At 38.8% G+C, this 15,760-nt stretch overlaps 1 protein-coding gene across 2 annotated transcripts in view; it reads left to right on the top strand.

Moving 5' to 3' along the window:
* The first annotated feature begins 482 nt into the window (after positions 1-482).
* Positions 483-15,760, top strand: part of LOC133219208 (guanine nucleotide-binding protein G(i) subunit alpha-1) — a 35,834-nt gene continuing 20,556 nt past the window's right edge. Inside the window, exons 1-2 of one of the 2 annotated variants that reach the window (XM_061366374.1) lie at positions 483-720; positions 842-981. In XM_061366374.1, the coding sequence (XP_061222358.1) occupies positions 864-981 (118 nt within the window). In that variant the 5' untranslated portion in view covers positions 483-720; positions 842-863. The other variant, XM_061366373.1, reaches the window with a different exon arrangement.

A 15,760-nucleotide genomic window follows, 5' to 3' on the forward strand; every position in this document is an offset into this window, starting at 1 on the left:
CCCACGTCGCGACCACACAGCACCGACTACGGCCGAGCAGAACACTTCCTCCAACACCTCCCGCTCCCCGCCACGCCTCAAGTGACCTCTCCCCATGGAACAGCCCCTGCGGGTGGTGGTACAGCCCTGCCCGGCGCTCCCCCGCCCCACCGGCCAATGGAACCGCCCGCCCAGAAACGTTTAAATTCGAGTGCTCAACGGTTCACCCCGCGCCGCCGGCAGGTGAGGCGGGCTTTCGGCGGCACCACCTCATGGGGGGAAAGCCATCTTCCTTACGCCGGGCCCGTTTTAAACACCATTTCCGTTTTGTTCCCGTTGTGTTACACTGTTCCGTTGCCCCCCCCCCCCCCCTTTTTTTCCCCACCCTCCTCTTTTTTCCCCCTACAACGGCCCGCCGATGCAATGCGCACGCGTGGCTCGCGCCGCCCCGCCCTTCCCGCTGTGCGCGCTCTCGCCCCCGACCGCCCCGCCTCAACCCCGCTCCGCGCCGCCGTGTGGGCGGTGCGCGCCGCCGATCGCCTCCGTCGAGGCGGGGGCGGTGCCGCGGGAGCAGCAGCCTCCTCTCGGCCCGCAACGGCCCCGGTCGGTGCGTGGGTCCTGCTGTTGCTCCCGCTCCGCTTATCCCGGGGCGGGTTTCAGGCTAAGCCTCCCGCTCCCCTGCGCTCGCTTGTGAGTGAGGTAAACTCGGTGTTTGGTGTCTCCGCCGCCGTTGCGTCTCAGGTGAGAGGGAGGGAAGGAAGCAGAAAGAGCTCGGAGACACTCCCCACCTCCTTCCTTCAGCGCCTCTCCTGTGGCTCCGCGCGCGAAGCCCCACTGCTTCCTCGCTTCTCTTCTGGCGAAGTAAAACCAGCCCTCTCGCCAACATGGGCTGCACGTTGAGCGCCGAGGACAAGGCGGCGGTGGAGAGGAGCAAGATGATCGACAGGAACCTGCGAGAGGATGGCGAGAAGGCGGCCAGGGAGGTGAAGCTGCTCCTCTTAGGTAAGGGCTGGCGGGGGTGATGGTCCCATGAAGTAACCCCATAGCCCTGGGGTGAGGTGTTCCCTCTTCCCTGCGCCGCCCTGCCTGAGGTGACGCCGGGCAGGTGGCAGCCGAACTGGGGCGCCGTTGAGGCGGCACCGCGGGGGGCTGCAGGGCGGTTGGGCGGGCGGTCGCCGCTGGTAACGCCTCAGTGGGCTTTGTGCTCATGGCCCCTCAGAAGTTCCCGGGGTGAGGAGGGGGGACACAGCGGCGTATACGAAGATGGGCGCCTCGGCTTCTTCCCGGGTTAGAGACAGGGCTCGCTGGGGTAACGGGGCGGGCTCGTTTGCCCCGGGCCCCTTGTTGAAAGCGGGCCCTGGCTTCCATCTGAAGGGGATAACATCTGAAACTTGTGACGTGGGTTCTGCATGCCTCGGTTCAGAGGAAGAGATACTAGGAGGATGGTTCGCTGTTAATGTTTCTTGTATACCTGAACGTATAAACTGTTGCTGCAAGAATGAAGTGTGGAAGGCATCAAAGGAGCACACGGCAAAGCACCATTTAACTTCTGGTGATGTTTTATTTTTGTGGAAGTTGCCTGGGGAGTATAACCTAGATGGGGTTTCAAATCTGTGACCCACAAATTACGTGACCTACATAATATGCTGTCATGTATTGCCGAGTTTTGCTAACAAGTACTTGAAGCTGACTTTCTTGTATATTTTAACTGATATGCTTGGTTGTAAAGATAAGTAAAATTAGATGATTTTAAAAATGTCTATACAAGAGAAAAGAAAGAGGTTTAATTATAAATACGTTTGTGCAGAACTAAAAATACTGTACGACTTGCATACAGCTGAATGCTGAAAGATTTGTATTGTATTGATGATGTAGGGAGTTTTGCAGTGTATCCCATATAGCTAAACCAGACTGGATCCGCCTAATCCTGAGTTAAGAAGCTTTTCAGTTGCAGCTTTCCTCGTGCAGCCCTTCCTTTCCCAGAGCTACAGTTTCAGGCAAACCTCGACGTTGATTATGCTAGATTACTCATCTGGTGTGCTTTGTTCACTGCAGACATTGTAATAGACCTCTTAAATAACTTCTTTCTGTTGTGAAATTCTAAAATAGCTCCAGAAGGGAACAGGAAAGTGAAGCTTTTTCACGTGTAGACGAAGAGATGAAACAAACTAGTATAGGAAAAAGGAATGTCTTAAAATGTGTTTATGGATTGTAAAATTTGGTTGTGAGGAAAACTATTAGAGCTTTTTTTAATTGGTTTGTTTTCCAGAAAGTGGTAGGCTTTTGGTTGGTGCTGTGCCTAGTCCTGTATACCTCTGGAATCCTCAGATTGCTGCACGGAAAGGTTATCCTGTGTGCGTTCAGTAACAGTACTGCAGAAGATGTTATTGACTTTTTCAAAGGTGTCAGAGTAATGCTTTATATTTCTTTTGACAAGGCATTAAAAATTATTTTTCAGTCTTCTGTTTTTCTGTGTGGAAGTTCTAGTACATGTAGTTTGGTAGTCATCTTTGTTTCTCTTATATTCTGGGGATATGGATAAAGTTGCCATCTGTAGAAAGATGCTTTAAATTTTAGGATTAATTTGGTCACCATTTTCAGCTGTTTAATGCTGTTACGTCTAAAGCCCTGTGTTATGATCTTCTATTTTTAAGTTTTATAAATTGTTTATAATGCAGAACAGCTTTTGAGAAAAGTATGTTTTTCTGCTGGAATCTCATGAAATCTTAGTATACATAACAAATGCTCAAATATATGTTTTCTCATAGTGTTCTAAGCAGTAGTTCAGTTGGTTTAGTATTTCCCTTTCCCCTAGTAAAAGGAGGTTTGAAAACTAGCAGGCTAACTTCTTCAGGATCAGTAGTTGAATCATCATATAAACAAAAATTACCTACATGTTTACTGATCTTCGAGGTATTGTATATACATCTATGCATGTATTTGTGTATTTCGCATGTCTTCGAGTGAAAGTTTTTCTGTTACTTTTCCTTGTAACTGTGTCAGATGTCTTAAATGTTATGTGAATGCCTTATCTGATGGCAAAAACTATTTAAAGTTACTTCCACTAGAGTCACTGTCTTCTCACTGTTCCCAATTGCTTGTTCAGCCCGTATGTCATAGTTTATCATTTACTTGGTTGTACTCCTGCATCTATGTATGGGTTTGTTCTGTCAAAAACATACTGAAATGAAAGGAAAAGTGCAAACTGTGGGCTGCTACCAGGAAAATACAGTGTGTGAGAGACATCTAAAATACTTTACTATGTAGATAAAGAGCATGTAGCTGTGTGCCTATTAACCCAATAGGATGGATTTATTCCAGCATCCATAAAAATTATATCTTTGTGTAGTAATTAGAGAATCCTACTGAAGCTTGAGCTAGAATGTGCAATTAAGGGAACATGTTTTTATAAAATCAGCCTAATTCTAGCCTTAAAATGTAATTTCTTACATTATATGTTTTCCTGGAGGTTTTTCTAAAACAGGAAATTGCATTGATTTAATTAAGAGATAGATGTGACATTACTGTACCTACACTACGACTTTGTGAGCAATATCACTGATCCATGCTAGATATATATTTTGTTGTTCTCTTCCTAGAAAGAAGCTGACATATTTAAGTTGAGCAAAGTAGTATTGGCCTGGAATATCTAACTTTCAACATATTTGTGAATTGGTTTATCATTTTGCACAAATTTGCAGGCCATGGGATAAAAATACTGGATTCTGAATGAGATCCATGTACAGCAGTATTTTAACCTTGTAATCCTACACACTTCAATGTGCTATCCCAGCAGCAAGAGAACCTTTACTGGAAAATTTCTGAGCACTGTCCTCATTATTAGAAGTAGGCTGAATTTGAGCATGTAGTTTGTAAGGCAAATTCAGAATGCTTGTTTATACACAGAAATTTAGGTTTTTTAAAATCATTAAATAAATAGGCTTCTGTCATTCAAAATTATATCACTTAAATGTCATGGGAACTCAAAAAACCACATACAGCATTAAAAATGTAACATACAAAAGTACTTAAGCACTTTAATGTTTTTGTTAAGTTGACAGTTCTTAAACTTCTGTTTCCTCATTGAAATAATATTTTGTTTTATAGTATTTTTGCCATTGTTGTTTCTTATAGGTATACTTATATACTTAGTGTGATTTTTAGAACAGCAATGTATATTTTGGCTGGCTTCCAAGTAGAGAAAGCAGTAGACCTAAGTTGTTTTTCTCTTTCATGGTTCCTCATCTTAATTTTAGTGTTGAACAAATAAGAATTCCAGTGATGCTTGCAGAAGGAATGTAATTCTACTCATGTTGGGTGATGGTGGTTCTGTGTGACCGATCTGTGTGCTGCATTAATATACATGTGACCCAGATCAGGTGTGGATTTACAAGTACGTTTCTATTAAATTAGCTAAAGCACATAAGATGGAATTTATGCCAACTGCAAGAGAACAAGCAGTACCTCATTTAGTAGAAAGCCTTCTGGTATGAGGTTAGCTCATCAGGCTTTCTGAATACATTCAAACTGGCAGCATGAGTTTATAGGATTAGCACTTTGTCTTGTGGATTATCGTGTTCTTCACCTAATATAGCAAATTCAGTGTTCAGGTTCTTAGTATCTTGGATCAAAAAGTCGATAGATGTTTCTTAAATGTTCTTTAGAAGTGGATCCTGGTATCCAGCAGGTCACAAACTGTATGTTTGTCAACCATTAATTATCTGTCTTCTTTCTGAATAATCATGTTTATAGATTGAAGTTAAATGAATACCTCTGTACTTAGGAGCAACAGAGCCATTTTTCACTCCTGAATAGATCCTTGTGGTCCATACTGAAACTTGTTGATCTTAAAGATACCTGTTTTTTAACTTAAGACATAGTACTGCTCTTTGTCTTTTTCATTGCAGTTCTTTCTGTTCCTTAAATCTTTAACTAAAACAATTCTATTCCACTGTTCCTCTAAATCTTCATATTGCAGGTGTCTTTTTCTGGCTGCTTTTCTTTTGTTACAGACCTGCATCTTTGCCTGCTCAGTCAACTGACTCCCACTGGATATTCATCTTTTCAGCAGTGTGATCCTTGCAGTCCTTGGCAATACCTCTCTTGCTCCAGACCTGACCACACATCAGATACGCTGTTTGTACCATTACTTGTCTTGCCTTTCCTCCAGAGTATTCTCTTCATACTTTCAGACAAAAAAAAGACTTTCGAAGTCTGAACTTATCAAAGCTCCCAAAAAAGCCTTATTCTCGCAAACAGACATTGCACATTTTCAGAGCTGTTGACCTCATCTTTATACTTGCCTAGTCTAAAACATTTCTGGCAGGATTTCCTGTCTCACCTTCACAGACAACTATCTATAGATGTTTACCAAGTTTGCTTCTTATTTAAAAGCTGTTTTGTGGTACCTAAAAGAAGTGTCTAATGGTTTTGTGTGTTGGTTTTGTTTTGTTTCAGGGGTTTTTTTTCCTTGTTTGTCTGCTTCCCCCCAACTTTCTGCCTGTTGCTTAGATTTAGCAGGAGTTCTGCACTAGGAGCTCTCTTGCATTTTAATATGGTACAATTGGTCTCTGACAATCAGGATGTTATTTATGTGGACTTTTATGTCTGACTTTGTAGTTAAGGCTATGAAATCCTCAAGTCTTTGTACTAAATGTAACAATAATTTCAAGGAACAAAGTCAAAATTGCTAGATTCCCATAGTGTAATAATCCCCCTTGCTTTGTGAAAGGAAACTTATGGATGTACAGAAAACACAGCCATTCAGCTATGGCTGTGTGTGCAATTGCAGTTTAGGTTCTTTTATGCTTGTCTTTTTCCATTTCAATGTTGGTATAATTTACAACATCCTAATAGTGGTTTGTAATGTGTGCATAGATTTTTTTTCACTACAGGATACATTATCTTTAGTGATTTCAGGTCATCTGTTGCATTATTTTAAATCTTAATTTTGGAAGAATTTTTCATAAAAACATCATTTTTGATTGTATAATGTTTTTAATTCTCTAACATCCTTAGGAAAAAATTCACTTAAGTGATTGTTGTTTTAGAAAGAGTTAAGGAGGAACTGTATGTTTTGTACTATGTTGTGATACCAGTAGTGGTGACTGCTTTTTTTGTCTCTTGATTAAAAGGTGTAGTTACAGGTATATAAAAATCACTTACCTTTTGCATCAGGCATTAAGGTTTTTTAAAATACATTTTAAGAGTTAGAAAACATTTTAAGTTTAAAAAAAAAATATTTTCCTTCAAGTTGTCTTTTAAAAACCATGTAATATTTTCACTGGGTCCCAAATAAGAGACCAGAAATGCTGTGGTAAGGTACTTTTGGTAAGCCATTCACTCCCAGTATCAGTGGTGCTCAAGACTACATGTAAGTTCTGTAATTACTCTGACTCAAATAGTTTCTTCCTGCTTTTTCTGGTGGTGCAGTTTGTTGTTGTCGTTGTTCTGATACGTCAGTTTACTTCAGTCCTATAGATTCTGAAATGACTGCATATTTAAGCTAACCTACTTTTGAGAAGTTACTTTTAGCTCATATCAGAAGCAACTCCTTGCATAGCTTTTTTGGTACAACTTGAACTTGGGCTTTGTGCTAGAAAGAGTTAAGAATCTGCTGGTATCATACCACATCACCAAAGTGAATTGTTCTTTTGCTGCCACATTTTACATTTTAGTTGTTTTGGTCCTCTGGGAATAGTCAGCACATGTTAAAGCCTCGCTAAATATTTTGAAACCAAGCCATGAGTCCAACTTCAGAGGGCTTGAAATTCCAAAGTCAGTTTTGCTGGTGAGTTTGGTGTGCATCTACAGTGTTTCCTGTAATACGCTATCCTGTCAAATGTCAAAATAGAAAACTGGAAGTAGAAAAGAGGCATTTAAGATGTTCTGTGTGAAGTTTTTCTGCCATGGAAATGCTGAAATAAAGATCTGAAATGATTTGATAATTAGCTGGTAAAAGTTTTTTTTTTCTTCACCCCAGATGTGTATATGTAGGACAACTTGTATTGATGAAAAGCTTGCTATTTTAAGGTTGAATCTTAGTCATTGTCCAGCTTTACCTGAGGTCAGCTGTTCTATTTATTGCCTTTGTGCAGTGTCCTGCTGTTCCTCAGGCTTTGTGTAAATTACTGTTTTGTTATTCTGTCAGTGGAAAAGTCAGTTGGCTTAACCTGAGAGATCCTGTATCAAAAAAGTTTTTAAGTTGGTAATATACAGAGCAGTTGAAAGAATCAGAACTTTGAACTTGTGAGAGACAGAAGTTTTGAGTGGAAAATTTTCAGGAAAATGCAGGTTTTGAAATGGCTCTACTTAGTGATGTTTCTGAGTGGGAGAATAATTAAGATATTGAAATGTTAGACGATTAAGACAAAAAAATAATCTCTTGTTGCTGAGACAATTTACAATGTAAGAAAAGATTTTAACTTCTCTCTTCTTGTACGAAAATTTTGTTCTCCTTGCCCATTAAGTAGGACCAGACAAGGCAAAACAAGTTTTTTAACAAAATTCAGGGTGGAAAATGAAGGAATGATTATGATGTTATAGTCTAATTATCCATGATTGTGACTGCTCATAACCCTCTCACATTATAGCTGTTAAGAAGTGTTAAGAGTTGGGGATTTGGAGGGTGCTTCCCATGATCATGGCTTTGCCATTGGCATTTGTAAAGCTGTGGAGCCAGCTACAAAATCTCTGGAATTGTCTATAGATTGTGTATGAAACAGGAGGTAAAGTATCATTTATCTCTTTGTGGTGTCCCAGCAAAATGGCCTAAAAATCACCTAGTTTCACAGATACCCATATGCGTTATTCTTTGATTTGGGAGTATGTTATCTGTTCAGGTCAGCTTTTGACTTTCTGTTTCACTTTGGTTTAAATGATGGCTAGGCCCTTTCCTGAAAAACCGTATTTTTGTGTAACTGTTAAAATGTTCTTTTGATAGAATTCTTTCAGGATCTCAACTGATGGAGGTAGCTGGCATAGAGCATTTAAGAATCAATTTGCTAAATAAGAGATGGGTTGTTAAACATATGATAGGCAAATAAATAGCTTTCCTTTTCTGGCTTTCGTAATTGAAGAGTCATTGAAGCTCCGAATAAGACTATTTCCTGTAGGTTTCAGTATGAACTTAATCAAGTAGCAGTGCTGACATAGCTCTATATATGGGAGCTATGTATTTGTATTTAGAGATGCATGTAAACTGTAGTATTAGGTGTCACTATGTAAATTAATATTGAAATTAAAAATGCTTTTTATAAAGCTACTTATTTAAAGGAATCAACACCATATATAACTGGTGCTTCAGTATATAAAGTAAATTCTTACCTCATTAGTTTTCCGTACATGCTTTTTAGAAATGGAGTACTGCCTTTGAAGTGTGTAATATACTTAGCAAAGGTACCTGATTAAATCTTTAGTGAAATATAACAGTATCTAGGCAACCAGAGTGGACAGGAAGTCTTTTACAATCATTGCTCTAAGCAGATTGCTTTTAAAGAAGAAATCAATGTACTGTAATGAAAATTTCTGTTAAAGCTGTGAAGCACGTTTGTAATTCCTAAGATCATCTAGAATGTAGTATGTTCTATTTCTTGGAATTAAAGTACTGTGGGAATCAAATGGCTACCTGTATCCCATCTTTTCTTTGCAAAGTTGAGAAAATAATTCCCTGCATACAACATGTGTTGGGTTTCTTTGCATGGATGAAGCTGTTGTAGTTCTTTGGCTTATACAGATTGTTACCCATCACAACTGTGGGGGTTCTGAGTCTCTGGGCTTTTTTAATAGTTTCCAGTAAAACTCAAGAGGCTCTTGCCTCCTTTCTAAATCCACATCAGAATGCTGGAAATAAGCAGTACATGTTGTCTAATGAGCAGCTAAGCCATTCTGGAAGCCCTGTGTTGTTGGCTGAATGGTTTTGCCCTCTCTCTGGCACTTCTAAATGCCTAATTCAGTTTTCTACTGGTTGAATAGTCAAATTGGCTGTCCTGTTTGGATTCAGTTTGCTGCTAGAGTAGTCATTTTAACTGGTATGTCATAAATGTTTGTTAAGGACCTGAATGAAAGCATGAGGAGGAGCAGAAATACATTTGCCTATGCAAATGGAATACTGGAAATGAATATCAGTGGCTGCAGGGGACTATGGCTGCAAATTATGATTCTTTGCTTCTGCATTTCAGTGTCACAGTTTACTGCTGAATTGGATGCTCAACCTGTGAGGTTCAGTTGGTAGACATGTCAAACTGTTCAAAACCCATTTAAAAACGATTGCTTGAATAGAAGATAGTGCCAATCTTTCTCAAGGAGTGTGTTGATTAGGGCATTTGATCAGCAAATGGAGGAAGAAATTTGGTTTTGTTCCCAGACCAGGGAGTCTCATACCTGTGTTTCCTTATGCTAGGGTAATTTACAGGTTGTAGACTAGACTAGGAAGAATCCTTTTTTACCTAGCCCTTTCATGAATGAGAGGTGATAGTGGACAAGAAGCGTAACTGCCAGCCTGGTGTCCAGACAGAGGAGAATGGAGGTAATTAGGCTCCAGTTGAAACAGTAAAGTTGTACTAATACTGCAGACAGAACACAGTATGAATGTAGTATTGGAATGCAATTTTTAGAAGTTGCTATGACTGGAGAGAAATGTCTTGCAATAACAAAATTGGGAGTAAACAAGAGTATTTATAGATTTTATTTAATGAAGTGCTATTTTGAACGCTTCTTGATTTCTGAATCTACCAATGATGTGCTGTAGAAAGGTGAACTTAAAATAAGCTCCTAAGTCTCATTAGTGTTGCATGTATGCTTGATGGATTAAATATTTCTTGAAATGCTTTGAAAGTGGATTTCACCTGTGTGCAGATTCAATTACTGATCCTTAATAAATCTGGTAAACTCTGTGCAAAACCATTATGTGCTTTCTAAGGCTCTTAAAGACATTGACAGGGATTCCTTCCAAAATGCCCCAGTGTTTGCTAGCAAAAGCTGTCATTTAATTCCTAGATGAGAGACTACTTAGGTTATTTTCTCTGCCCGCCGTCTTGGAACATAGGACCTTTTAGGGTTACATTAAATTGGGGTTTGACAACAAACTTGTCTGAGGCCAAGCAAGCAGCTGTTTATGTAGGTTTCTATCTTACTCCTTGCTTTTGGGTTTTTTGGTGAAACTGCTCGGTTTAATGCGTTGGAAGTTTTTATATATGTTAAAGTTTTCTCAGTTTGAGAACAGTTAAATACAAAGTCTGTTTAAACAACAGCAACCAAGAAAAGGCAGATTTCTGTTTTAGTGCTGTTAACTATAAATAGTACTCGTGGGTAGCCTTGTGTGGAAAATGTTACAAAATGATATGATTGAGTATACAGGTATCTGAACCAGGAAAGCAAATTCATGAGTTGAGTTCTGAAAATGTTTGCTTTTGAAAGATTAGTTTTGTTAGATAGGTTTTTATTTCATATGTTAGCCTGTGTCACTTTGTAAGTCTTTACAATTTTTTGGTGGAGGTGGAGACTTCTGTAGTGAACCTAAGTCAAAACCAGTATGCTTATTCTCCTTATTTTTGTGGATTTTAGTCCTCAAGCCACAAGATGAAATGCACTGAGTTAGTTGTGGATGAAGACTGAGAATTTGTGAACCAAAGTTTATTGCCTTACTTTTGCAGTAATAGGATCTCCTTTAGTATAACTGCATTTGCCTTCATTTAAACGTTGACAGTATCCATTTGTCTTATTTGTGAATAATGCCTTGGTGTTACATGACAAGCAGAGCTTTGAATAAAATTATTTGGGATCTACACGAGATCTTTTCCTGCTTTGACAGGATGTGAGCACTTTTTGCTGCTTGGTTTTACCAACCTTTTGGACAGTTACATAGTAATATGAGGTAGCAGGGACAGTCAGATCTGTCATAATTGTAGATGATACAGCAGTACTGTTGTTCTGAATTACAAGTGGAGCCTGAGATGAAAATATGCTGTGAATTCTATGTTCTTTTGTTGTATCTCCCCACCTGCATAAAGTATGCCTCCTGAGCGTTGTTTGAGTTTTTAGTGAAGTATCTTTGTGATTAAGATAGTATGCTTAGTAAGGGAAGTTCTCTTTGGCTTCTTAGTCACTGAACCTGCCATCTTTGCACATCATATTTTTATAGCTCAGTGAACAGTAAAAGCTCATGAAGGCTAACAACACTGTCAAGAAAAATGTCAGGGCACTCTAAATTTCTTGAGGTTTACTGGATGTGTATTTAGAGATCTGGATGAGGCATGCTGTACCCTGTTGGCAGAAATTGACAGTAACTTTTCTTGGTAAACTTTGCAAGAGCAAAGGAGATGCTTCTTACTGCTGGAGCGCTTGGCATTTATGTTGTGTAGTGTGTTCACATAAAATATCCACTCAAACTCATGTATGAAAGAAGATAACCACGTTTTTTTTAAGAAGCAAATTTAAATCTTATTTTAATTTTGAACAAAAGATCAGTTAGTTGCTATTAATGACACTGACAAGTTTCTGGACTTGGAAGTTTGAGGAGATTCACATCTTTTAGAGTATGGTAGTGTGGAGGCTGGTCTTTGAGACATTTAAGTAATTGACTGATAATCTTACAAGCTGCTGTCAGCATTGACATGTTAGGTAAACCTAGAGCCACAAATATTTTAGCTACTGATGGTGTAGCATATAGTTACCAGGCATCCAGCATGATTACTATGTGGTTTTCATTTCTAAATACACATCAATTCCCTTACTTAATTTATGGCATAAGAAATAAATTTATATCCAAAGTTTCAAGTCACAGCTTGTCATGGTCTTGCTGGGTTTGGCACTTTGCATAAATGAAACTATGTCTACATCTTAATTTAAGGAAATGCTTCAGGTTTTAAAGTACAATGGCACTGTCCCATTGTAAGGCGATGGTAGTGTTTCTTGAGAGGTCTTCTTTTTCAACAGATAAGTGTTTTTAAAGTAGATTGAATTCCAAGGTACCAAATTCATTTTGAATGTTTCACAATTTCTGGGGGATTGTACTGGTGCTCTTCATAGTGAGATACTGAGTCCACAGCATGCTTATGGTGTAAGTGATGCATGTAATGATAAAACGGTCCTACTACATAGCAGTAGTTGTACAACCAGTAATTTCAAACAACTGCAGAATATATATAGAAGAACAGTTTTGATGAGTTATAATTTGTATTCAAAAGCTTCAGTCAGTGAAGTGTTCTGTACATAAAGTTGCACATGGCAAAATGAGGTGTCTGCTTATCATATGCATCAAATTCTAAGCAAAAAGATGATTTCAAAAAAAGATTATAACCTTTGTCGTGAAAAGATACTAGGCACTAATAGGGTATTTAAAATAGCTGGAAACTTAATTCATACTTAAAAAGAAGTGAATAAAAGTTACCTTAAACATAAGCTACCTTAAGTTCTGCAAAGTGGAGCATGTGCTCTGCTTGTTTCACCATAAACTTTGTTTTTAGAATTCATTGAGTTCAGAGCTTATACTGAATATAAACTGACACTTTATTTCAGTACTAAACTAATTAATACAGTTGTTATCCCTTGCTTATGTGTTTAATATAGTAACAACTTGGATATCTAAAGCAGTTTATTGGATGTGTAGACCTGAACAAATACACAGGACGCTAACATTAGTTAATAAGCAATTACTCCTGTGAGGTAATGTTTAATGTTAATTTTATTTAATGATTTATATATATTTTCTTGTGTGCTATTGATTTCACACATCTACTAAGAGCAATACTGAAGACCTAGGAAATAAATAGCTTTTTGTAATTAATTCTTGATTTGATAGGGAACTTTCAAAAGTGACAGCAGCTTACAGGTAAGTCAGTGTGCAGCAACTGAGATCTTGAGAACTAGCCCAGATCTTTTATCTGTGTCATTGTCGTAATTTTAGAATCTGTCACTCCTGTGGTTTCAGCCAGTGATGTAATCTGGGATTCAGACTTCGTTACTGCATGGCTAAGTTGCTGAGGTATTTTCTTCCACCATATTGTTCAGACAGCTTTCTTTTTAACATTCAAAGTTTCCTGGTCTATTCAAATTCCAGTAGCTATGGGCTAATGTCCAAGACTAATGCCACCTTCTAAGAATAGAGTACTGTCAACCTTTGGTTGACTGTATGAAAACGGTTGGGAAGAGGAAAAGGAACATGAGCTTTGTCAGTGGCAGCAGCTGCCCCAGAATTAGAATACAAGGTGGTGGTGGACAAGTACTGCAACTTCTGGGTGGCTTCAAAAAGGGAGACTGGGAACACAAGACAAAAACTAATTTGCAGGGAGGTAGAGCAGTGTAGGTGCTGGTGTCAGGGAATGTTTGGTGGCCAGCCTGTCTAGTGGATGTGTAGCAACAAGTTTTCACTGTGGGTTTCTTGTACTAGTACAAGAACGATTAGCAGCTTGAATTCTGATTTGTCTCATGTCTGCTAATGTGTCATGAAGTGTTAAATTTAAGAGATTATACTTCCAAACTGTATGCTTGCCATGTGCTTCTGTAAAAAATTATTGCCCCCATGGCAGAAACAGTAAAAATGATGGCATATTTAGCTTGTGCTGTGACCAGTATCAGCTGAAGGAACAGGAACTACTCATCTTGTGCCTTCAACTGGGAAATACTAACATCTGACAGAAGACTGGATAGGACTGTTGTGAGGAAAGGCCTTTACAGTAGATGAAGCTAACAGTTTATAAATCTGTGTTTTAAGTTTTGCATGTGTCTTTGTATGTTAATTTGGTGCAAGTCTCCTGTTTAAGTCTGAAAAGCTGACAAGCATCCATTGAAAGTTTTATATTAATTACTCTTGTCCACACTTGAACTCTCTGCTGGCAGCATACAAGACTATTCTTAGTGGGTTCTCTCCTTTGTCTGACTTGGTCATTCAAAGCCAGCGGCTGTTCTGAGGGGTTTGTATTTGTTGGTTTTGTTTGTGGTGGTGGTGTTTTTTTTTTCTTCCCAGAAGTTTAGTCTACAATTTTTTTGTTGTGTTGCATGGAGTATATCTGTGCTATTGGGAATTGCAGTACTTGACAGTGGGCTTTATCTAAAGGGGGGATCCTGTGAACTTGGAAGTGTGAATTGCATTTTATGTTGGTATTTGATTAGTTTCTTCATCAAGTAGGTAGTAAATCCTTCACAAGTTAGAAATGTTGCTATTAGGATCTCAGCACTTACAAACACCAGTTTCTGTGCTTGGGTGCGGAAAACACTTGTTCTAGAAATTTGTAGTTCTGGAATGCTTGCTATGTAGGCAGTGTGTGGGATAAAAATCATGAGACACTATGAGGAGTTTAAAGTAACATTTTTGCTGACCTGTTTAATTAAATTGCAAAATACTTACTCTTTGTAAGCACAGACCTGCTCTATTTGGAAAGTAGAAGGATATAAAATCTGTCCAGAATGACGTTTGTTACGATTTCACGGTAGTGAGTCATAGGATCATAGAACCTTTTAGGTTGGAACAGACCCTTAAGATGGAGTCCAACTGAGTCTGTCTTTTTAGTGCTTTTTAGTAAGATCATGTGTTACTGGCCAAATAACAGCTTCGAAAATCAAGCTACTGCTTTAGCCTGTTTCTTAAAATTTATTTTGAGTTTTGCTAGCCCAACTCCGTTCCTTCAGAGTAATTACTATATGTGAAGTTGATCCGTTAAATGGTCTTTTGCTTATTTGAACATGAAGATTCTTTGATTTTTCTCTCTATTTCCAAAGGTGAAAGTCGGCTTTGAAAGAAAAGTTATAATACAAATATAGTCCTACTATTTAGCTGAGCTTCAGATCAACTGTGCTATGGATGGTGCAGGAGGGTTAGTCGTAGGCCTGGGTTTATATGCTAGGTATAAAAGCACTGACACTAGCTGTGGAACTATTGACAGGTGAGGGTAGATCTTGATTACTAAACTTTGAGGCAGAAGACCTTCAGATTATAGTAGAATCTATGGGGGAAAACATGGTTCTGCTGCTTGGTGTGTTAACATTGTCTCAGGTTGCACATGGTTTGCTTCCACACTTCACCAGTCTGCTTAATGAAGCATAAGGATCTACCTGCTTTCTGGCAAGGAGATGTAATAAGAGTGTGAGACCTAGCTGAAGTTGCGTTACTACTGAACTGTGTGAATAAAAGTTTTAAATTGGATTTTCATAGGATGTGTTGCTTCCTTTGTTTTTTTGTTCCTTTGAGGAGTGCAAAAAGGGCACAAAGTGTGCAAGAAATAAAAACATCATCAGTTATTAAAACTTTCTTTTGTCAGTGATCCCCTGACAGTTAGCTTAGCCTGCCATTTAAAACTAAGCAAACAAAAAAATAACCACCATTCTTTCAAATTCAGATCTGACACACTGTTATTTTTCTAGTCTGAGCAGAACTGTAGTCTTTTTATTAATATTTATGCTAGACATAAATAGTAACTGAGCCAATAAGACTGTTCAAATGACTGGCAGTAGTGAAGCTGAAATCAAGTATTGCACTTGAGTAGTAGGCAATAAATAGCATCCTTTACTAGATGATTGAGGAATATATAATCAAGTCTGTCTAAATTTGGGTGGGGTTTGGTTGTGACAGTACAGCTAGCTCTGACATTTTATATGCAGCTGTCACATGAAATATTTGATACTGCTGTTCCTGTTTAAAACTTTCTAAAACAGAATTAGTTCTCATTTTGCTGCATGGACAACTTATTTATGCTGAGATAAAGGAGAAGTTTTACAAGTACATCCATCAGCAAACCTGGCTGAGTTCTGCATTTAGGAGTTCAAAAAGGGTGAATCTCCTTTCAGA

This window comes from Neopsephotus bourkii, unplaced genomic scaffold (genome assembly GCF_033783945.1).
Source record: "Neopsephotus bourkii isolate Nb327-2 ecotype Australia unplaced genomic scaffold, CSIRO-AGI_Nbou_v1 NB_1328, whole genome shotgun sequence".
Lineage (NCBI taxonomy): Eukaryota > Metazoa > Chordata > Aves > Psittaciformes > Psittacidae > Neopsephotus > Neopsephotus bourkii.